This window comes from Anneissia japonica, unplaced genomic scaffold (assembly GCF_011630105.1).
Source record: "Anneissia japonica isolate Jap-2015-1 unplaced genomic scaffold, ASM1163010v1 scaffold2652_len1590060_cov184, whole genome shotgun sequence".
Taxonomy (NCBI): Eukaryota; Metazoa; Echinodermata; class Crinoidea; order Comatulida; family Comatulidae; genus Anneissia; species Anneissia japonica.
The window spans coordinates 640,633-664,116 of NW_022699919.1; the positions used below are offsets into that span (position 1 = coordinate 640,633).

General features: G+C 35.0%; 2 protein-coding genes across 5 annotated transcripts in view; one reads left to right on the forward strand and one right to left on the reverse strand.

Moving 5' to 3' along the window:
* LOC117103193 (bone morphogenetic protein receptor type-2-like) overlaps positions 1-14,311 on the forward strand; it is a 54,137-nt gene extending 39,826 nt beyond the window's left edge. For all 4 annotated transcript variants that reach the window (XM_033243721.1, XM_033243718.1, XM_033243719.1 and 1 more), the window contains exons 8-9: positions 4,154-4,287; positions 7,294-14,311. In XM_033243721.1, coding sequence (XP_033099612.1) covers positions 4,154-4,287; positions 7,294-8,979 — 1,820 coding nt within the window. In that variant the 3' untranslated portion in view covers positions 8,980-14,311. The remainder of the gene's footprint in view (positions 1-4,153; positions 4,288-7,293) is intronic.
* A 4,443-nt stretch (positions 14,312-18,754) lies between these two features.
* On the reverse strand, positions 18,755-23,481 carry LOC117103177 (MKI67 FHA domain-interacting nucleolar phosphoprotein-like). Its single transcript, XM_033243682.1, has 4 exons — positions 23,337-23,481; positions 20,616-20,744; positions 20,226-20,334; positions 18,755-19,167 (listed from the first exon to the last, which is right to left on the reverse strand). The coding sequence occupies exons 1-4, from the start codon at positions 23,439-23,441 to the stop codon at positions 18,770-18,772; spliced, it is 741 nt and encodes a 246-aa protein (XP_033099573.1). The 5' UTR covers positions 23,442-23,481; the 3' UTR covers positions 18,755-18,769.
* Between the last annotated feature and the right edge of the window lie 3 nt (positions 23,482-23,484).

Below are 23,484 nucleotides of genomic sequence, written 5' to 3' on the forward strand. Positions count from 1 at the left end.
AATAATTTAATAGTTAGGAAATTTAATTTTATTGTTTGAAGGTTTGCATGGCGAAGTACTAATATATATTAATGCTGGCTGTACACCACGTAGGTATACGTGGTGTACCGCAAGCATTAATATAAATTTAATTTTATTATGCAAGATTCATCTCATCCATTATATTCAGACATTATCGTATAGTAGATTAGGGAGGGTTAGACTTTAAACAACAAATAATATCAAATAATATGCAGACATCACTTGTAATACAGAAGATGAATGAACAGGATTAGAATCTTTAATTACTAAGAATTATTTATTTAACTATTTATCCCATGTATATTTATGAATGATTCTACATTCTATAAATATTTTTTTATTCTGACAATATAGTTGACTTGTATCTTAATGTCGGCTTTTAAAACCCTCGCTGTGCAAGTCATGAATACTGGCATATGCTAGGCTAGGAGATTACCATAAACTGACTTGTAGACTTGTCCGGGAGGACCCCCTACAGCATTGTACAGTCTGGCCCAAATGCCTTAGAGAGATGTCCACTCTCATCTCTGAGCCTAGTGCTCATGTTTTGTCTACGCCTTAACTTTTTTAATATTACAGTAATTATTATTACATATGGTAATACAAAACGAAAAAAATCGATCATACAGTAATTACATCATTGTAAACAGGTGATACCTTCCTTAATTAAAAAATAAAAATATAAGACTGGTTAGGTGGGGAAAAAGGGGGTGGAACCACCCATTTTCTCTTGGTCTTTAAAAAATAAAAAATGTGTATCTTAATTCCTGAGTTTTTCGTCGGACACTCCTTCTGTGAAAAATCAGTTGTACAACATTTCAAATTTTATTTTTCCACTGGAGCCTGGCTTAACATTTATCCAGGAACCAAAGATCTGAAAGGATCACCATGCTTCAGTGCACACACAGTGGCTACCACCAGTTTAGCTGACTAAGCTATAGTATGGTGTTCTCTAATAGTGAACTTGGTAGTTAAGATACTTGTCTTTTAATTCCAAGGCACTGGGTTTAATTCCTATCAGGATATTTTCTTATGCCCAATACAACTCCACTCCCTAAACCTCCTTTTCTTTGTGTAAAACATCATGTGTATATGTTCGTCTTGTGAAAGGGATTGTCACCTACAAGTAGGATAGTGATATATTCGCTAGATAATCCTTGGTTCATGTGTTGTGTGCCTAAATAAAAGAAAATAAATAAATAAAAAAACTAAATCTTTCATGTATCCATTTGTTACTTGTATACACCTGTCAAACTGGTCATGTTTTATATAATAAAAATATTATTTTTTACAGCCTTGATTTACAATCATGCATGGGCCAATGGTTTAAAGACCTTTCGCTAAAGACAAAATGGCATCACAGTAACTTTGTATTTCAGCTCTGTGGCTGTAATCCAAGGAAGTAACAGTAGTATTGTACCAGGGGCCTGAAAAGTTGTTTTGGTTCAGTGCATACACATTAACTACCAGTTTAGCCAGCTAAAGATGCTTCTCTCTAGATTGATACTAAATAGATGCTTTTTAAAATTGCTTCTTGGCGAAAAACAAAGATTATGTTTAATTACTAATGTCAGTCCTTGCTCTCAGCCTTCATTCTGAGGTTACTATATTGTGCATACAAACACACATGACCTGTTCTACATTTTTCAATGTGTGACGGCTGCCCATGTACGACAACTACTACATCAGTTATTACAAATGTTAATATATATATATATATATATATATCTGCCTTCATAACAGGACAAAATTTTACTACAGTAGCTTTTCATAACCACCATTACTTTTCACAACAGGTACAATAACAGCCCTATATATCACACTTCATAATATACTCAATCAGATGTAAATTCATTTTTTACCTAATTCATCTTTCAATATGTATTTTTGTAATTTAAATAATTCATATTGGGTTCATTTTGTTAGGTATTTGTTGTAGTTGTAACCATGTTGTTTTTATTGTACCATAAAACCTCAAATTGAAGTCCCATAAGCTTCTTTTTTTTTGCCAACTTTGGATGGGCTTCTTTTCGAGATGGGCTTCTTTTCGCGGCTACTTTTGGCTTCTTTTCAAAATGAATGCTGTAAATTTGAACTATAAAACAATAAATAAAGCCACTGTAACATCAACTTATATCATGAAGTGTATTTAAATGGGCTTCTTCTCAAGGCTACTTTTGCAAACTAGAAAGTTGGGCTTCAATTCGAGATTAAGCCCACTGGGCTTCAATTCCAGGTTTTACGGTATGTCATTCATTAGTCACAATTTAACTGGAAGGTATAATGACGATATTCTGGATTAAAATTTGATTTTGATTTTGATTTTATTTTATTTTGATCTGATTTTATTTTGATCTGGAAAAACTTGCCATTCTTCGTCGTCAGTTCTGATGAAGTAACTGTATACCATTTCAAGATTGTAGCAGCCAACCCTAACATAATGCCGCCTCAGTTTAGCCCCAAGCACACAAATCTAGTGGAATACAACTTTCTGCGTTTAACTGTGTGGTAGGGTATCGGATACACACGGTCGAGCAAGTTCCAGATTGACTCATTTTAGTCCCAATTTAAAATATAATTATTAGTTTATCACCTTATCTAGGCTGGAAAAGTGATGAGGGAGGGAGGCATTTTATTTTTACTTTTTATTTTGCTAAAGCCAAATCACCCCTGGGTTTGCTGGTGCATTGGTATCCAAAGTAAAAGTACATGACAAACAATGTATTCTATTTACAAAAAAGAAATGAAAAAAAAAAAAAAAAATTCAAAAACAATTTTCCTCCCAAAAATGTTTCCTTTTTTTCAATACAATAGAAGACGTGGGCGAGGGTGATAAACTAATCTCTTTTTTTTATTTGGCATTATGTACAAAAAATACAGATGAGCATTTGATGAGTATGTATAAAATTACAGCTGATTACCCGCTAATGATTAGTTATGTAAGTTTGTAGGTCTACTATTTCTAAATTTTGTCAGTTGCCGGATGTAACCACATGTTTAACTATCATTTTTTCCTGTTTGGTTTTGCTTTAAAATTCCATTTTAAGATTGTTAATGTCTGCTTGTAGAAGGCCAATGGCCAGTTTGACACATGTAGACGATTTATAAAAGGAAACTTGAACGATCTGTCTGAGTGCTACGATTGATATTAGTAACTTAATCCTTGTTATTTTGCTAAGAAGAAAATGCATCTGTCTATTCATCATGTCAATGTTAAGCGCTGATAGTATGATGCTGCCACAGCATCACATTGTGCGTAGGTACAGGATATGTACGTATGTATGAGAATATGTATGTATGTCTAGTTGGTGAGAATGAAGTGTTTTTAATAGTGTTCTATAATATTGGATTTTTTGACAGAGGGAATTTCAAGGGGGCCCAGCCAGCCTTGACCCCCAAATATAAATACAAAGATGAGGGAAAAGAAAATTTAGTCAAATCTAAATGCAAATTATGAGATATACTTCAATTTCATGCCTTGACCCTTCATCCGTGAAATTCCCTTCCTGGGCCCCCCTCTATTTTGAATTCCATTGGTTGACTTTATTCTCGGTGCAATTGATAACTGTGTCTAAAACAAACCAAAAACTAATCTTTGATCTAGTACTAAAAAAAAAAACTAATCCTTATACTTTTAAAAGTAAGGATTGTTGGCTGTTTTTACACCCTTTTTACAGGTATTATTATTTTTGCTGGTTGATCATCCACCTTCTCACCCAGTAGCTTCAAAGACTGCCAAATTGGGTTGTCAACTTTGTGTCTAGGTCCGATTAAATGCAGTTTTTTGTCATGAATTGAGGTGGTCTAAAGCTACTAATTGTGATCTGGCATAGGACAGGTTGTATTATTATATGAGCCTGCAAGTGCAACATGAAAAAACAGACATTAAACTTGTGATTATGATGATACCGCTGTTTTGAATTAGTGTTTTGATGACATTTAAATTAAAACATAATTTTAATGTTCTTCATTCAATAAAACTCATAAAAAATGCATGATATAGCAGCCACTTAATGGCAGATTCTACATACATTGATCAGTGGTTAAACTTAATATGACGTAACTACCAGGTATTTTAGTATTTAAATGCCAATATTTTCATTTAAGATAATTTTACTTGTATTTTTATTAGCTGGTGTACCTGATTATAAGTTGCCCTATGAAGCTGAAGTTGGTCAGCGCCCAAGTTTTGAAGATATGCAACTATTAGTGTCTGTGAAGAAGGAACGCCCCAAGTTCCCTGATGCTTGGAAGGAAAATAATCAGGTAAATATCAGAATTAGGCTCAATATGGCACATCGTCATCTTTACAATTATGCCATTGTAATTGTACCATCATTATCATCACCCTTATCATCATCATCATCATCATTGTTATCATCATCATCTTTACCATCATATAATTGTGATTGTATCATCATTGTTATCATCCTCATCATCTTCATCATCATTATCAAAATCATTATCATCATCTATACCATCATATCATTGTGATTATATTATCGTCGTTATCATCCTCCTCATCATCATCTTAATCATCATCATCCTTGTCATTATTATCCTACTCATCATCCTCATCACTATTATCATCATACCATTTTCATTATCGTAACACTATCTTCATCATTGTCATTTTCATCATCATAATCAACATCATGATCATCGCCATTGTCTTTATTATCAACATAATTCATAATTACCATCACCACCACCGCTCCCGTCGTCGCCATCTTGATCTTATCTTGATAATCATCATATTCTTCATTGCTTTATCAAGCTTTAAAAATGGCTGTACACCAACAACATATCATTGCAGCTACTATCCTACTGCCTCTGTTACCTTTAATAAGCTTGTGCAAACACTATGGTCATTATCACCTCTTACATATGAGAGTGAAATCTGAGTACTTTTCTTTTGTTTGTTCCAAGCATTATCGATTTTTCCCCAAATAAGCCGTACAAGTAGACATTAAAAAAAAAAAAAAATCCAAGCGTTATTGATTTTTCCCCAAATAAGCTGTACAAGTCGACATTTAAAAAAGAAAAAAAAAAAAAAAAAAAACAGCTTTCAAACTGAAACAGAAACAGGCAAAATATTTTTTTTGGATAAAATAACAAAAAAATTGTTTTGTTCTCAACACTGATAAATGTAACATACTTATGTGTAGTTACTCAAATTTCCCATAAAGCTGCAAGCATTAAGTTTTGCTTGGTGAAGGTTGTTAGTGAAGCTGTCCCTACAGGCAGGGTTCTAAGCAATCTCGCTGTCAACAGATTTGGGTTAATAGGATATTGATTGAGAGATGGTGGGCAAATAAGGAATGGCAAAAATATACTGTAGTGTACTATGTATCCCTATGAATATAATCCATTATAGTTTGCCATTCACAAATTTTACTGTAAATTAAGATAAAAAAACATCACTAACATCAGATTTGAGATCATATTTAAAGACAAAGACGCATTTTCTTTTGTTATTTTCTTGGTACACCCACATAATGCCACTTTTATTTTTATTAGTATTAGAATAATATATGTTTGTTATCTTATCGACTTGTTATCAGTTCATTAACTTTAACTCATTTAACATTAAATCTAGCAGATGCTTAAATTGATATTTTTCGACACACATTCTCAAAATAAAAGGTATATTCAATCATAATGCAACTATGCGATCGCATCCCCCTAAATTGTATTAAGAAATATAATTGTTGTATTTTTAATATATATTATTTTTATCATTATTAAAAATACAGTACTGCATTTTAAAAGTATGAAATTTCCATGCACCTTAATGTCTACATTCTCAAAAGTTTAGCACCTCCCCAATCTCCAATCATGGTTGGGCCGATATGGTGTGGATTCCCACGCACCCCTACCACCAAATCCTGCATCCGCACCAATAAAGCCAGATAGAGATTAGAATATTATAAATGATTGTACGTTAGTGATTACAAAATAGAGTGTCCTTCTTTTGTAAAGTAATGTCTTGAGAGCTGTATGAAATGTGTGTTGATGAAGGACAATTTACGATTTAAATTTACACTGTGAGTAATAATGGGTGATAATCTATCTTAAGTGTAGCTACTTTGTGCTATCAATCTTTGTAAATAGATTCCGCTCACAGCTTAGACGGTCCGTGTTTACGTTGACAAGAATAACATATGAACCTTGTGGAAAGAAAACAGTAAATCGTTTCTTAGGTGATAGTATATTTTCAGAGTTGAAAACACAATTCTAACAATTTTATGTTCATGGTTATGGTTGACTATGATAGTCAATGATGACCAGTGGTGTATCTAGGTATGTTCCTCCTCTCCCCTCCCAAAAACAAACAAACAAAAACTGGGCCCCTACTGGTTGAAAATGTCGAGAATAAAAAAAAAAAATATCACTTAAATCGTTATAAATCTCATCGCCTTATTTTCTACCTAATCCCCCTCACTTAATCAATGAGCTCCCCCACTTCACCTTCACGTCACCTATCTCTGTCCCACATTTCTTTATTTTGCCATATTAATAACCACATTTGCTTACTGAATGTGTGTGTTGGACCTCCCCTTTTTATCTGTGATGTATGTTATAGATGTTACTTATCCCGTAGGTACAGCTTTCATCCACTGAGTAGACAAACGCTAGAGCTAATCTATACTAATAGAATCCAATGTCTGTCAGTCTGTCACACATGAAAATATACTGACAATCATGTTGTACGTATAAGAATTGAAATCAATGACAACATGAAACACAGTGTAGATATCAGAAAGTGTTTAAATATACTGTACTTGCTCTCAGTCTGACGGAATAAATGTCATATTTACTGATTTAACATATAAATATCTACAAATACTGTATATTTATATTTAAAGCGTATCAGTGTACAAATACAAAATATAAATGTATTCAAATAGAATCAATATTTGTCGTTTCTCCAAAATAGTTATTTTGTTTGAAAGAAGACTTTGTGATATAGTGCATTTCCATGAAACAGGAAAGACATTGTGATTAGAGATGTAATTCTGTGTTCCTCGGGTTTATTTACATGTTATATTTACAAAACAAAAAATATACAGTCAGGATTTCCATACTGAATTAAACATGGCCTCTGGTAAACCTGAAGCAGCATGCAAGGCTGTATTAGTCCTGCACGCCTAGATGTGATAGGAAGACGAAGGCCTCTGAAGGGGCTAGTAAATGTTATAGTTAGTCTTTAAATTGCTGAGATTTATCATTTTTAATTAACCATATGTAATTTACACATTGTTTTTTTAGGCACTGCGTTCACTAAAAGAGATAATGGAAGACAGTTGGGATCATGACGCAGAGGCTCGATTGACAGCTCTGTGCATTGAGGAGCGTATCATTGAGCTTATGGTTATGTGGGACAAGACAAAAGTAGTGAATTCTACAGTCAATCCAACTCAACCAGACATTGTCAGAAATGGGGGCTCACAGTCATCGATGGATAGCACAGATTCTGCAGTGAAGGTTCGGCCATCGAAACAGGCGGTACGTAAAGACAGAGAGTCTGCAATGCCTCCGAAGGTGTGTCAACTGCCGGACCATGTAGCCCTCTCCCTGTCTGAGGAGGCGAATGCATCTTCTGGCTCTCGATCTGTACCCCTTGAGAAAAATGAGAGACAAGCTTTCTCGCCGGAGACCTGCAGCACAACAGTGTCCACTCACTCTGATATAAACCTCATGGACTTCATTTTCTCGCAGCCTGACCCAAAAAATCTGCATCATTCGGACGAGAGCATTGAGAGATACACAACCGATTTGAAATATGCTCCACGCGTCGGCGGTAATGAGGCACTTGCTGATATGTATAGTTACAGCGAGCAAAGCACTTCGCCAAGCCACGGATCTACGGATATGCACCTGCCGCTCACATCGGAGCACATGTATGATAATAGGCCACGACAACAGTTTTACAGAACGGGGAATACTCTTCCAGAAAATATGACTATCAACCAAGCACGACCTGTGAACAGCCAGTCAACAAAATCAAATACAAATAAAGACAGAGAACAACTCCAGTGCGCCCAGGCACGACCACTACCTCAAGAACACCTCAATTCAGCGACAAACACCCCGTCAAAATCATACAAAAACAGTCCAGTTGACATGGACAACAGCACCGACGAACCAGATGAAACTAACTATGGTAGTCCAAAACCTAGGCCTTCATATTTACCGGTCGTTCCACAAGTTCAGAACGGTGCCAAGAAAAAATTAGTAGCTGTTTATGTACCCGGGTCAGGTCCAACAACCAAAATTCAAACCGGAATCGCAAAACTGGAAATGGCAAATGGACGGTGCCACCCAGTCAGAGTAGCCACTAATGGTAACTGCTTGAATCGTGGTCCTAATACTGGTTCCTTGCCATCGGTCAGCCCGATGACAGGAGAGCATGACAGTAATGGTAATCTGCAAGCGGATAATGAGAACGGGACAACGTTAAGTCGAGAAGACCGTACACTCTCATATTCAGATGCACAATTAGCCGCTAAAGATGAGCAACGATATTCACTCGATTTGGACCGAGCTCTACGGTGTTACGCTGCACGGCATGATAATGGCAAACGTAAGGCAACCCCATTTCGCATCAAGCAGAGTAAAATGGCAGTACACGATATAGAAGCTGATAATGTCAACCAGAAAATGATGCCGCCGCTTATTTACAACTCTCACGAGATGCATCCGTCGAGTCGGGTGCCAAATGGACAGTTTCGTCAAAGGGATCTTAATGAACAGCAAGAATCCCTACACTCGCTTGCAAACCAAACTGACACTGTTGCTGGGGCTAGCAAAGTACCTTACAACAGGCTAGGGGAGGCAAGTGGGGGACAATCTGAATCCTCAGAGAGCAGTGAACCACTGTGTAATGGTGGGGACAGCCGGGCTAGTGACCCACTGCTGACCAATATTGGAAAGTATAAAGTTTCCTGTTTGTAAAATGTGAGAAAGTGATTGAAAGCTGTTGTAGCTGTGTGTGTATATTTCAATGTGAGGTTTTTAACTGCTCTCAACTTGACTGCCAGAAAGCTCACAGTATTTCTAACAGCTCTGCATCTACAGCCTATATCATACTGTCGGTTTAAGTGCTGTCCCACCATCCATGCTGAGACATTTGAAAAATTCTGTCGGCTGTTTTGTGGGTTAGGATATTGGTATTTATATAGATATTATTTTTTAAACCATGGTCCATTAATTATGGCCATAATGTTCAATGGGCAGGCTGTTATGACATGAATAACTAATGGTGTTGACCATTTAACTGCATGGCTAATATGTATAACGTTGATATATTGGCCATTAAATATTGAAAGCATGGCTGATCTGTAAACCATTTATTTTAAATAGCCAGTTTGTTGGCCATTTATAAGCATGGCTAGTCTATAAATTATTGATATTGAATTACCTGGCATACAGTGGCTTAGGCCGTTAATTTTACTGTACTGTACATGTTTTTTGTCATTTATGTAATATAGTCTGCCTGTAAGCCATTGGAATATGTGACATGTACAGTATATTGACCAGGGATTATGATTGGCCTGTCTATAGACCAAAGGAATTAATGGCCAATCCAAAAGCCATAGGCGATAGAATCAGTGGCCCATCCATAGGTCATAGTAATTAATTGCCCATCCATAGGTTATTGATACCATTTGGTAATTTCCTCAACCCTGTTTGTATAGTCATTTAAGAATTTTGTGAAGTGTGAATACCATTTTCGATCATTAACATCACATGGCAATGGTAGAGCAAGTGGGTTACCTGCAAAAGAATGTATTGCATGCCAGAAATAAGTCCTTTAGTGTGAGTGACATCTTCATTAAAGCATTTGTAAATATACGCTGCAGTTTGCCATTTTAATTTTAAATTGTAATAAGCATAGGAGTGGGGAAGGGGAAATATATTGATGATAAATGATGATTACTGCAGTATATTAGTGAGGATCATGTTTATGTATGGAAAAAGACTACACTAATTGCTTTATAAGTCATCTTCCTGTTTGGAATTTGATGAAACTGCAAAAGGGCATTGTAATATTCAAAGCCCATTTAGATCACCTATCTATCCAGGAATAAAAATAATGTGCGCTACAGTATACCATAATAATCACCTGTACAGAGGGACGAAACTGATGATTTTATTTTGGCCTAGCACAGCCTAGATTTGTGACGCCGGTTAAAATTATGCTATAACCAAGTTAGTTCTGTTTCATTTTTCACATGTGAAATATTCACTTTCCAAATTTTTCAGTTTCTTTTTTCTTCTCAATGTCCAAAAAATCTAGGGATTCCTTAAATTTTGTCTCAACTATGAGATTGAAGCAAATGTAGTGAATTTTAGACCTGGCTCTTTCTTGGAATTTCATATTACACCATATTCGTCACTTGATAATGATAATGCATGGTTGTCGAAAACATGATGATTGTAGAATGTTGTACAGTTCACCTTCTAATTCAAGACTCCTCTAATTTCGATACCTTTCTAATTCCAAGACCCTTTAATTCGAGACCACTTGACTTTTCCAAATTACCAATTACCAATCTTTTTACACAAAGGATACCCTCTTATTGGAGACTAAACCGTGAGACCACCGTACATATCCAGTTCACAAAGGAGGGTTCACTGTGTAATAGAAATGGTTGGGGACTTTCATAGTGCATAATACATGGTCTCTATGCGCTGATGTTGGCATGTACATTCTCCTAATGAAGTAATCAAACACTGGTTCTTCTCAAACTCTTTTTTAACAGTTGTAAATTTATTATACACATTACCATATCATAATTGTTAAAGTAATAATAATTTCAACTACACTTTAAACATTGATGAAGGTCTCATGATCTGATTAAATTAATTTTTATTTTTATTTCTCTTAAATTATCACTTATTTTCTATTTTGTGTATTGTTTATATCACATCATGTGATTACAGTGATATGTATGTACAGTATGTAAGAAAAACAATAATTTAGTTAAAATTACCTGTAACAATATTTTTTCTAATTTAATTAAAAATTATTATAATATATTTTATATTATATACTTTCGTTTATGTTATCTTGAGCTACTTTGTAACATTGTTTTGCTGTATTCATTTGTTTTCTGGTATTTTTTAAAATACAGTATCATTTTATATTTCTATTATGATGTATCATAAGGCTGGTCTCCTTAGAATCGCTACGCTGTTGCAATTGCGTTTTTCACTGCATCTTTGCACTGCATAGATGTCCCCGACGCAATCAGGAATACTCCCTGATTCAGCTGACTAATCAGCATCGCCAAAGGTGTTGGCGATAGCGCGCGGCGATTTTTATGGAAACTATACATGTGAACAATGGTATACAATAATTTGTTACAAATAATATGGTACATTTGGAATCATCTGAGTTACAACTTTTCACATATTTTCTGCACATGTGAAATGGATATTAAACACAAATGATTGGTTGCAGTCTATCAAACTCACCTTTGACCTATAGCTCAGTCCACACTATCAAAGTTCATGCGACAAAAAAAAAAAAATGTGATGTGCCCATAATTGTGCGTAAAGGTCTGACATGTCCGTACCTATCATATGCACATGATAAATTTTTTATGTAGTTTACATCAGGTAAACACACTTATACTGACTGGTAAAGTCTTAAGATTTTGCTAAACCCCAACCATGTTTTTCTAGCAAATGGTAATTATAAAGGTGAAATTCATCGAAAAAGCATTTCTATATAACATGATGTGATGCAGTTGAATGATGTACCATGTGGAACAAGTATTACTTTATAGTTGTACCCTAAAGAGTAAAGTAGGTTTCCACTTTCAAAAGCTGTTGCTGTAAAGATGTGCTGTTGTCTTTACTACTAGCTATACACAACACTTTCATGGTGGGTGTTGAAAGTACTGTGCAGTGGTAGTGTATTTAATTTAACAGATTTTAATCTGTGTTTAAAATAAACCTTTTCCCCTAAGCCCCGCCTCTTTGTTACCTTTGCTAAGGTTTCAGAGTGACAGCGTGAACATGCATTTGTGAGACAAACACATATTCCTGATCCTTTTCTGATTGGTTGGTTGTAATGTTGTTAACTTTGACCATCCGAAAAGATTCATTGTGTTTTATATTTGGAATGGGCTCTAAACCTTGAAAAACTGTAAAGCTTTTTAAATACACTTTTTTAAAAGTTTCTTTAACCAAAATTAGCAATTAGAACAGAAAACTGAAATGACAAAACTTTTTACAGTAATTAATTTTGTTTGGTGAGGTCCATATTTATTTTTCCAATGTCTGCCAATAGCCACATTTATGAAGTATGGAAAATATGCTAGTGTGAAATAATGTGTTCAAGAGGTGCTGGATAATAAAAAAAAATGTGTGGCTACAATGTGTGAGAATTTGAATCTAATAGACGACTTTCTTTGGCCATTAAGAAGTTTCTACTAAAGATTGTCAGGGGTCCTAAGAAGCTAGTTTTAGGAGAACTATATAAAGGAGCTTTCTTAACATTTCTGATTATGTTTTGCTGTGGACAGTGATACTCACTAGCATTGACTTCAGGAGACACTTAATAAAAGACAGTAGTAAAAACATGCAAACATCATAAATTTGTGGGAAATGGGGTATTCTTCCCGGAAATTATTAATGCTTGCATATGTGCAGAAGCCTTCACAGCTTCCAGGAGACTCTCACAACTTGGGACCCCTGGATTGTGCTATAATGGAAACAAATGCTTTCAGTAGTTTATCGTAATCGTAAGCTCTATCAGATAATTTGAAGTACAATTTTAATTTTCTTAAACAATTTTTAAAATGATTGTGTACATTGTATATTACTGTATATGGTTTTTAAGAAATTTGGTAAGACAGCACTGTTCTTTCTTACATTTATTTGTTTTCAATCATTTTAATAGCAGTGATTTTAATGTGGTACTGTACAATGTTCTTTTTATTCATATCTTTGAGGGCGGTTTTTTTCATAAGTTGCTCAATACGCGTTTTAAATCGATTAAACTAAGCAGCCTCGGGCCAGCTCCACACATAATATACCGCTTAGATGTTGGTGTACACTTCCTTTTAAGGAGGTTTTTCTGATTTAGTCAAATTGCAAAGTATCTTGATGTACTGATAGTAGTTGTAATAAACAAATTACATATTCTGACCGAGAACATGTGGTGAAACCACTTAATTTTAATAATATTCTTCTGTATCTGTTATTTTTGTTTTTCAGTAACAACAGTACATACATTATTGTAGATAGCAGTCCAATGACACAAAATTATGTCTTATTATGAATGAATGATTTAGCTATATAAACTGAAATGTATGCTATATAGGTCAATGGTTAAGGGTACTTACATCTCTTTTCGTAGATTAGCCTAATTTTAATGAACAATAGAACAAACTGTCAATTTGCTCAACCCATTTTACTGATAGCTGTCAATATTTTTTTAAAGATTGTTGGTGCTTTGATAATGATTTTGTACTGTAACATATGCACAGGAACAAGCCGAATTAATGATAGGAAGGCTTGAAACACAACACATGTCAAGACTATACAGGGTTGAAGATGTATTTTCCTCTAATAAATAGCAAAATATAAATGAATTTTGAAAATAACTTGACCATTTTGAACTAAAATACCAAACAAATTATCAATTTGAACATATAAATTAGTGTACTAAAAATAATATTTACCCCTAATGTTCACTCAAAAATGTTTTTCCATTATAAAAATAATGTTTCTATGATTTTCATTACATCTGGAAGGTAACTCTGGGTACTTTTTTCTTTTTGAAATTCACAAATTTTATACTGAAGTTGATGATTTTTGTGTTCAAAATATTCAATCAAAATTGATTTTTATGTTATCATTTTTCAGAGAACTACACTGTATATGTTTAAATAGTGTGTGCGAGGAAAGAAGTAAAGTTATATGATGGTATTAAACACAAAATGTTGTAAATATAGACAGTGGCGTTATAAATGCTCTGAAAATACGCAGTTCCTATAAGATAAATTATAAATTTATACATAAAGCATTTCTTTATGAAACTCGTCAGTGTGTTCCGGTTGTAACTAGGTTTTAGGTAGAATCTTGATAACGCCCTCTATAATAAATATTTGTGTGGTTAAATTGTGGAAGCTTTAGACCTATTCGTTGTAGCGTTATATAAATACTGTATTATGTGCATGGATTTTCTGGTGAGATTTACGATTTCTTGAATCAAACCAGCAATAGAAGTCAGCTTCTACAGACAATAAAACAAATAAAAGGAATTAATGTAGTTATCGTCGTTTTTTTTTTTACATTTTTTTGCTGTCATAGAGATTTGTAATTTGGATTATGAACTGAGAGTTTGGACGTAAATCATTGCACATCGATAATTCTTAAAGATTATAATCTCTTATTATTCATAGAAGTATATTGTTTTTATTTATAAAAACTCGGCCCCTGGTCACCAACGTCTGGCCCCTAAATGGCCCCTGTGCAGGAGCCTCCGGCCCTTCGTTACGCTATAGGCCTACTGGACACATTATACATTTCTTATCAATTAATTAATCAAGAGTACAACTCTCTCTATTAATATTTGATAATTATGTTTATAACATCAGCATAACATGACTCCTGTGTCTTCATTTTTGTTATCGAAGTATTTGAATTCATTCATGTATGAAGAAACAAGACGTTTAAATTTATAATATAGGCCTACTATTTATGTACTTGAAGCAGCCGTCCTCTAAATTGAGGTAGAAAATTACGATGGGCAGAATTAGGCCATCGTATTGTATTGTCTTATTTGACGATTTGCATGTGGGCCTCGGTCAATGAATGTATACAAAGATGAAAAAAAAAGCTAGTCACTATCGATCAAATGAAATCTTGTGTCTAGACTGAAGAACAGTAACCTAGATTATAGGCTACAGGTGTTGATAAAATCGAATCCCTTTGTGATTTCACTAAAGAGCAACAACTGCACTATGTTGTAAGGTAAACACGATAAACTGACAAAACCAATTTTAAAATTCAATTCAAATTTATTTATTCATCCTCAAAAACATAAAAACACAAGAAATAACAACAATTAAAATGATAAGAAGATGAAAGGAAACACCAAAGGAACTCGGAGCGCTTGTATGAAGTGTTCCCAAAATATAAAAAACAGTAAAATAGTTCAGCTAAACAGTATTATAGGAGAGGCGGGTTCTTCGTGTCATAAAATGGAGCTTTCTGCTAAGCCCGCACCATGGATGTTGTCTGAGCCTGTCTTCGTAGGACACGCACGTATTCCTGGCCCTTCTGATTGGTCAGTTGTTAAGTTTGATTGACCCACTCCGGCTCTAGGGCTGAAATCGGTAAACTAAATTAAAGAAAATTCAGTTATTGAATTGCTCATTATATGGGTCAAATAATTATCAATTTCCATTGAGACAAATCCAAACAATTCAGTTTCCCTGACTATCACTAGACTTAGTACAGACAAACGTCATTAAATTATACCAACCAATTTAAGGGTACTTATATTGTAAATATAATAGCCTGATGTGCCAAATGGCACGTAGAGGATAGGTGAGGTGCGAAGAATACAAGAAAGCTGGTATATTTGGGTCTGTTAAATATTAAACATTTTTTTTCAATAAAAAACGATAATTTAAGCTCATTCAAATAATTGAAAATTAATTAATTATTTTGAATAATTATATTTATTCAAGTTTTTATGAAAAACACTATTTCTTTAAATACCACTTGGTTGGAATAAACACCCCCTCGAATAAACGCCCCACTAGAGCCCCATTTGGAATAAACGACTCGTTTGAAAAAAAAAGAAGCCATAAGGCGTTTATGTTTTTCTTCGAATAAACGCCCCCCTCCCCCCAAATTCCCAGCGGCTGTACTGCTTCTATCATTCCTCTGCTCTTGAGAAAAATGTTCAGCTCCGTTGAGGGCTTGCACGGTACATCACACTGTGTCAGTCTTATTACAAGTTATTTTAAACATAAAATCGTTCTAAATTATTCATTTGCCAGCTCTCGTAATCGTTGATTTTTAATAACCGTGATTTGTTGGAAATATACCAGCTCCGGTGATTGTAGATTGATCCATACTATTAAGACCTACAGATATAATGGACAGCAGACGTTACTTCTTTAGGTCATTAACTTCGTCAGGGCTACTGATGAATTTTAAATACCGTAAAATCTCGTATAGAAGCCCTGGGCTTCATTTTTTGTGCGACCTTTGGATAGGCTTCTTTCGAGATGGGCTTCTTTTCTAGGCTATTTTTGCAAAGTAAAAAGAGGGGCTTCTTTTCAAAATGAATGCTGTAAATTTTGGGAATAACTGCTACTATAAGACATCACTGTATTATAAAGTGTTACGAAACCGGCATTAAATCACCCAAACTACTACTTCTGTTTTTTTCCCCTTTATTTGAGGCATCTCCCCATTCATTAATGCAATGATGTTACGTTTGCAAGATCCCAATGACCTTAAAAGCTTTAGAACTGTCCTTGCTTTCAGAGTTTTCAATTGTATTTTGCTTTGACATTGTATTCTTTACTGGAAAAAAAACCCCAAAAACAGTGGAAATTTAATTAATAGAATTTTCACGAATTATTCGAAAAAGTTGTTTTGTCGGAGCCCGGGGCTCTTCCCATGGACCCCGCCTACCGGCCTACAGGGAGCACTTACTGGTTTTTTTTTGTTCCCCTTTGCGAAGAATATTTTTTATAGGCTTATACACCATACATTTCAGTGAGTTACCTGTATGTACAGCTTTAATCCCATATTGCGCGCAAAATCCAAATCCGGTCTCCATCTAACATAGGCCTAATAATTCACACCATTTACTTTCTAAAAACTAGCAAATAGATAATAATACCAGCCTAAATTTTTCTCTTGGCATCTAAATGGCAATCGTGTAATAATCATAAAAACAAACTCAAGTAAATGAAGGTATATATAGGCCCTTTTATTTTTTGCATTCACTTTATAAACTCTAAATCATCTTGTGGCAATGCTTATGGGTGACTCATGCGGCAAGTGGTTCTTCCCCGGGAAAATTTCGATTTCTAGATGGCGGGAAATGAGCTTTCCTGACTTCTGAAATGTATTTTAAGTTCTTCAAAATTCAAGGTTTTCCCCTCTTGAAAACAGTCAGGTAAATTTTTCTCATTTTTTATTTTATGTGTGTATTCATACATAAACATGAGTAGTTGCATGCGTATTCTTTTTGCCATGAATCGATAAATCCCAAAAAGAAAGGGTGGTCCAGGGGTTCTCCCCCTTGAAAATTTTGATTCCTAGATGGCGGGAAATGAGCTTTCCGACATTTGAAGTGTGTTTTAATGACTTTTATGCTGTTCTTTTTCTTTCCCCCTTTTTTTAGTTGCCCAAGGGAGGGGTCAGGACCCATGATCCCCCTCCCCCATATCCGCCAATGTGAATTGCGAGAAAATGAAACTCGGTCGGGTATTGGATAAACATCCTCTTTCCCATCCTTCTCCTCCTTCTTCCCTCCTTCTTTTCTTGCATTTCCGATCATACAAAAATTGGACATTATATATTTTTTTGCCAAAAAGTGGGGGAGCCCGGGCCCCCCCGGTTCCGCCGGCCATGATATACGGTAAAAAATATTGAAATCCGGGAACTTCTGATGACTATGCAGACGCCTAAACCAACTCGAATATTTGTTACCTAGGAAGTTCGGTTCTGATTAATGGATTTCATACTCTATGGTATGCCGATACAACACTAGTGAAACAAAGATCAATGTAATATGCCGTCTTGTTATTAAACGACAAGACTTCCAAAGAGATACGTTTTCATACAAGAAATGCTACACATAAAGTAGGAAGCAATGTGTGTTTCTCTCTGCAAAAATTCCGACTATTTTAGATAACAGAACAATCGAATTGACTGGTCCAATCTCATAGTCTGCACATCCTCCAAACAGCGCAATACGGTTTACTCGATTTTGTGTAAAAAAACTCTCTTCAGATTGTTTTTCAGACAATATTAATTATACAGCTTTGGAGTACACTCAAAATTGCATCACTAAAACGTTCGTGGGAAACAAAGCTAATCCACCTCTGATTTACCAGAATATTATATGAAATTGGACAATGACACAATTTACATTTATTGAGCACTACTTGTATTGGTATACACATAAGAATGTAATTCAACTAAATGTGAGATAACACATTCTAGTTTCCTCATTAAATTAGAAAGTTTAATCGTTGCTTTGCTTGTTTGATTATACAGTATTGTTGGTCGTTTTTAATCACCTTTTGTTGTACATATTATGTCTGTATTCAAGTAATACATTTTTTTTTGTTTATTTGAAATTGATCATTTAAATGGTTTTAGAAAACTGAAAAAAATAAATAAATAAATAAAAAAAAAATACAGATTCAAGTTGTGGCTTCATATTAAAAATGCTTGTCTTCTAATACCAGGATCTTGGATTTAAATCCTGCCAAACCACAAGTAACACTATTCTCTATATATATATATAATAGTATCCGATGTAGTTGGTTCCACGTATGTCTCACAAAAATATATGATAAAAAGCAAATACGAAAAAGAAATGATTGCATACGTTGACATAATAGAGACATAAAATTTATTCAAGACGAATATTTTGGACACGTCTGTGTCCTTCCTCAACGTTATACGTATATGACTGAAAAAATACAGATCAGATGAACTAAAAACTGTAAGATATAAGGTGAGATAAATTCTAAGATAAAGGGCACGCCATAGGAACAGAGAAGTAATAAACAGTCGGCAACATAAAAAATGTTGGCGGTAACAGGCCTATGAAAATAATTGAGCGGAATAAACAAAATGTTGGCAAAGTAATCAGCGTACAATTCAATCTGATGAGGAAATGAAGGAAAAAAATACTTACACATCCATCGAATTCATAGTTGATTCCAGCTTTAGCAATCTTCTTTTGGCGTGCTTTACTTTGTCTTGCTCTTTTTTCCAGCAGCTTATGTACTCTGTGCCCATCTGCTGTTAGGCTGCTGTTATACTGTGCAATTGCTTTTTTTCTTTTAACTGAGGGGTTAAAGAAACGATGTTCACAGCCTTTGAAAAGTTCCGGATGCACTTTCTCCTTTGGCATAAGGTGGCCTAGAATAACAAAAGACAGGCAATGTAAGACATTAATGAATAAGCATGCAATTTATTTCTGATGTGTGTTTGCATCAGAAAAATATCATGGGATTGACGTTTTATCATGTTATCGTACTGCATGTTCGCAAGAAATTTGGGTGAGAAACAAACCCACAATCTCCAGATATAAACCACTAGACCGCCGAGCTTGCGCTTAGTGACTAGTGCGAGTCCGATATGCCAAGTAGCAGCCAAGTAGCAATGCTATTCAAAGTGTGTTTGCATTGGTAAATAGCCTGGTGTCATAACCACTAACTAGACCACAATTAGTGACTTAGTGGCCCGTATCTGGGAACGTACTGAGTATTCCGTACTATAATACTTCAGGTAATGCAAGACATCACTTCAAGCATGCAATTTAAATCAACATTTTCCATTGCTACGTGAGAGTATGCCTTATTTAATGATCAAGGATAAGTAAAAAAACATAAGAAAAAAAAAAAGTTTTTAGCCTTTGAATGTCTCCTCGCCATTCTCCTTTCCAATGCTCCATCTCTGACAATTATCCCCATTACAGTGTTTTAATAAGATGTTGTGTAGAGTTACTGAACTGAATACAATTTTTATATTGTTTTGTAAAATGACAAAAATAAAATGAATGAATGCACTGACAGACAGGTTGATTATTATATTGAGCTCAATTTTTTTGTCTTAAAAATTACTTTTGTTTTTTTTTTCTTTTATAAATATACTGTCTATATTAGGGTGTTGTTAATGTCAACTAAATTATTTAAGACATTCTTTGTATCTCTTCATAGCTACATTATATTATATATAATGCCATATTATACTCCTATAATTATTTCCTTAATAAATATAAATTATTGACTGTTCATCTACAACAGTTATTTAAAATTGCCATGTATGTATATTATATTTTGGTTTGTTTTTGTTAGGCATTTGGATAAGGATATGTATTTTATACAATCATCAATATTTTCAGTGGGCAGGATCGCCAAGCAAGGTACAAAAAAAAAGCCTTACCTTATTTTAAATTATTAATCTTTAATACTCACATTTTAATAGTTTATTATACGTCAGATAATTATTCATAGTTTCAGCGGCAATTTTGGCGACCTCGTTGTACTCAAATTCAACAAATCCATACCCCTTAGAACGTCCACTCTAAATAGTAATAAAAGCAAGTAATCAAAATAATTAAAAATTAATTAAAACGATAAAAAATAAATTAAGTCATAATAGAAAGTATAAAAGTAATCAGAATTTTCATGGAAAACGGTCCACTGAGGCTTTCAAACATTAAAATTATATTGAATTATCAAGGTTAGAGGTTATTTTTATCTTTCATTTACTGATTATATTATTGATTTAAAAAAAAAATTATGATTTCCAATCAGATTATTTTCATATTTTTAATTTTTAAAGAGAAATATGTAAGAACCCACCTTTCTTGATCTACTGATTCGTAATCTTGTAACTGTTCCAAATTGAGAGAAGAAGTGTCGCATCTGTGGCTCAAAGAATCCATGTGGTATGTGTCCAACATATATGACTCCTGGTTCAATATCGTCTCCCTAATAACAAATATAGTCATTTCACTAAACTTTTTTTTTAAGTTCTAGTGCACTAAGAAAAAAACAGAAAATACAGGTACCACTGCCAGACTGTATAGTTGTAAGGCCTGAGTGGGGAATTATCCTCCGCACAAAAATTCTTGTATGTATTTTTTTTAATGATATATTCCCTGCGCAGGCCTTACTTTACAGTCTGGGCCAGGGAGCTGCTAGACATTTTTATAACACCTCCTTGGCCTACAGTAGAGGCTTACACGCAGTACCTAGGCCTATGATAATTTAACGTTAATGTTATTTCAATTGTGCACCAGAGCCTTGCAGGCGCCAACGTTCCTATGCATGATACATGACTTTAATAACCAACCATATTTTCTGATTAAGTCATCATAAATGACATAATCAGAAAATAGAAAATATGGTTGGGTTAAATTTGTGTGGTGGTTGAAAAATTCAAGGGGAGTCTTTATGGCCAAAATAGTGATTTTAGACCACATTGGTAATGTAATTTGATAGGAAAATTACAGTAATATTTTTAGGAAATTTCTTTGAAAAGATTTGGTAGACCTAGGGCCCAGTGGCGGCTCTAGGATATATTTTCTGGGGGCCAAATTGTCCGACAGGGGGACTTGAGCTCGTAGGCTCAAACTGGATGAAGGGGTTGAGAGGGATTCTCCCTCCCAAATGAGATTTTTTTTAAAGAATATCAACCTCTAGATGGCCGAAAATGGCACTCTCAGACTGTGACAGACATGTGTTGACTTGGTGTGGGCCTATTTTTATATGTTTTATGGTCTGACTGCCCGACGAGCTCTGTCCGGCGAGGGTCATGACCTGCCCCCCCGCTGGTGCCGCCACTGCTAGGGCCTAGGCCTAGCTAGGTAGACAGTATTTTCATTTTACAGTAGTTTGGAATGATATCGGGAGTGGGACAGTTGGCAGTGGCCTACTAGACTACAATTTATTTGAAAATAGCTTGGGCTCGATTGTCCACACCAGTTGGGCCCAATCGTCTGTCACCCAAGTTTCCATCATGATGATCGAGAACGTACACGATCTAGGCCCTTGCTGCCATCACTCTGCTATGTATACTACCGCTTAACAAAGAAAGCGACCCATGCGATGCATTCTTAAATTTTACACACATTATTTAAATGTATTAGACGATAACACGATATCATTGATTAAACGATCTACCACCCTCGCATCGCAGTAACTACTGTACTAAACTAGGCCTAGCCTAGGCCTCATGTTTTTGTGGAAAGCCTAAGCTAGATAGTCGTTATGTACCCGACAGTTGGCTGCCTTTATATCTTCACCAGTCTTCAGTCTGCATTCAAAGGGTACACTGCTGCATAGCCAACTGTTGGGGATATAGTACCTACATATGACTACTCATACAACAGAAATAAATGTCGCATGGAGGTAGCGAAAAAAGATTTAAATAAAAAAACGATGTATTTCATCAAACATTAAAACCTTTTTTATATTTAGGCCTTCTTCAAAATGCCTATGCCTACATACATCAGTTATTTTTTTTTGCCGCAAAAACAAAATAGTTTCATCCATGCCGACTTGCTGATCCGTTAGCGTGAGCTCTGACTGAACACTGCAGAAAATTCACATCAAACTTCGCATCGTGAGGTAAAACAAAATGTCGGAAAACTTTTCTTTGACTCATGCGCATTTGCATAAATGTCTACACACTACACACAGGAAAAACAGTGAAGAGTGCAATAGTTCCTATTGCATTACATGCATAGGACCTAAGGCCACAAGAATGAAAGTTGTAGGTTTGCATCCGAAAAATTTTGAAAACACATGAGGCATTATTTCATTTTTCATTATTTTTTTTAATAAATGCTGTCCACAAGCCGCGGCATTGGTAATATTACATTTATTCCCAAGAAACAATGCTTACAGTCATAAATGTACACTAGCCTATAAAACAGATCCTTTTCTACATTTAAGACCTCTTTAAACATACGAGATTTCCTATCGATTTGACCCGTAAATGACCTCAGCAGTGATCGGCAATCATGGTGCGATGTGGCCAGGCCTGCCTTCGCTCGGTGTTCGCGATGAGTGATCAGTGATGAATAGATCGTTTTTCTGTCTGTTTACGACTTAGAAGTCCGTTTTTTAAAACGAAGTATATTTTTTTCAACTTTTTAAAATAATGAAAATTTTCGTGCGGTAGCTTTTTAGGCATGCGGGCGGTGGACGCAAACCTACAATTTTCATTCCCGTGGCTTAATAAAAAATGTTCATAATAGGCCTATATTTAATTTTTTTTTAAAAAGAATTGTAAGGAAAAAAAAAAAGAACACAACTCCATGCACGTTTCACGCACATATAGCTTAAAACAGCTAGACCCATGGAGGTACTCCAGTCTGCAATCCGCCCTACGCTTAGCTATCCGGTCCGACACTGGACACTACAAGCCTAGGCCTACCTGCTAGCTAGGCCAGGGTGGGAAATACAGCTGCACACAGTCACAGCGCGGCAGGCCTACACGAGGTCTGGACATGATTCAAAATAAATTTATCAAAAAACATATATTTCATTCATAAACATTGTAACAAGAAATTATACCTTTGGCTTAATTTTCTTTACTTTTTCTTCAAATTCCTTTTGCATTTTAGCATCAAGTGCAATATGTTGTGTTCCCATCTGGGCAGTAACCTCACCCTTCGCCATTTTTTTTACAGTAACACGTGTTTTGGACTTTAATGTGAACCTT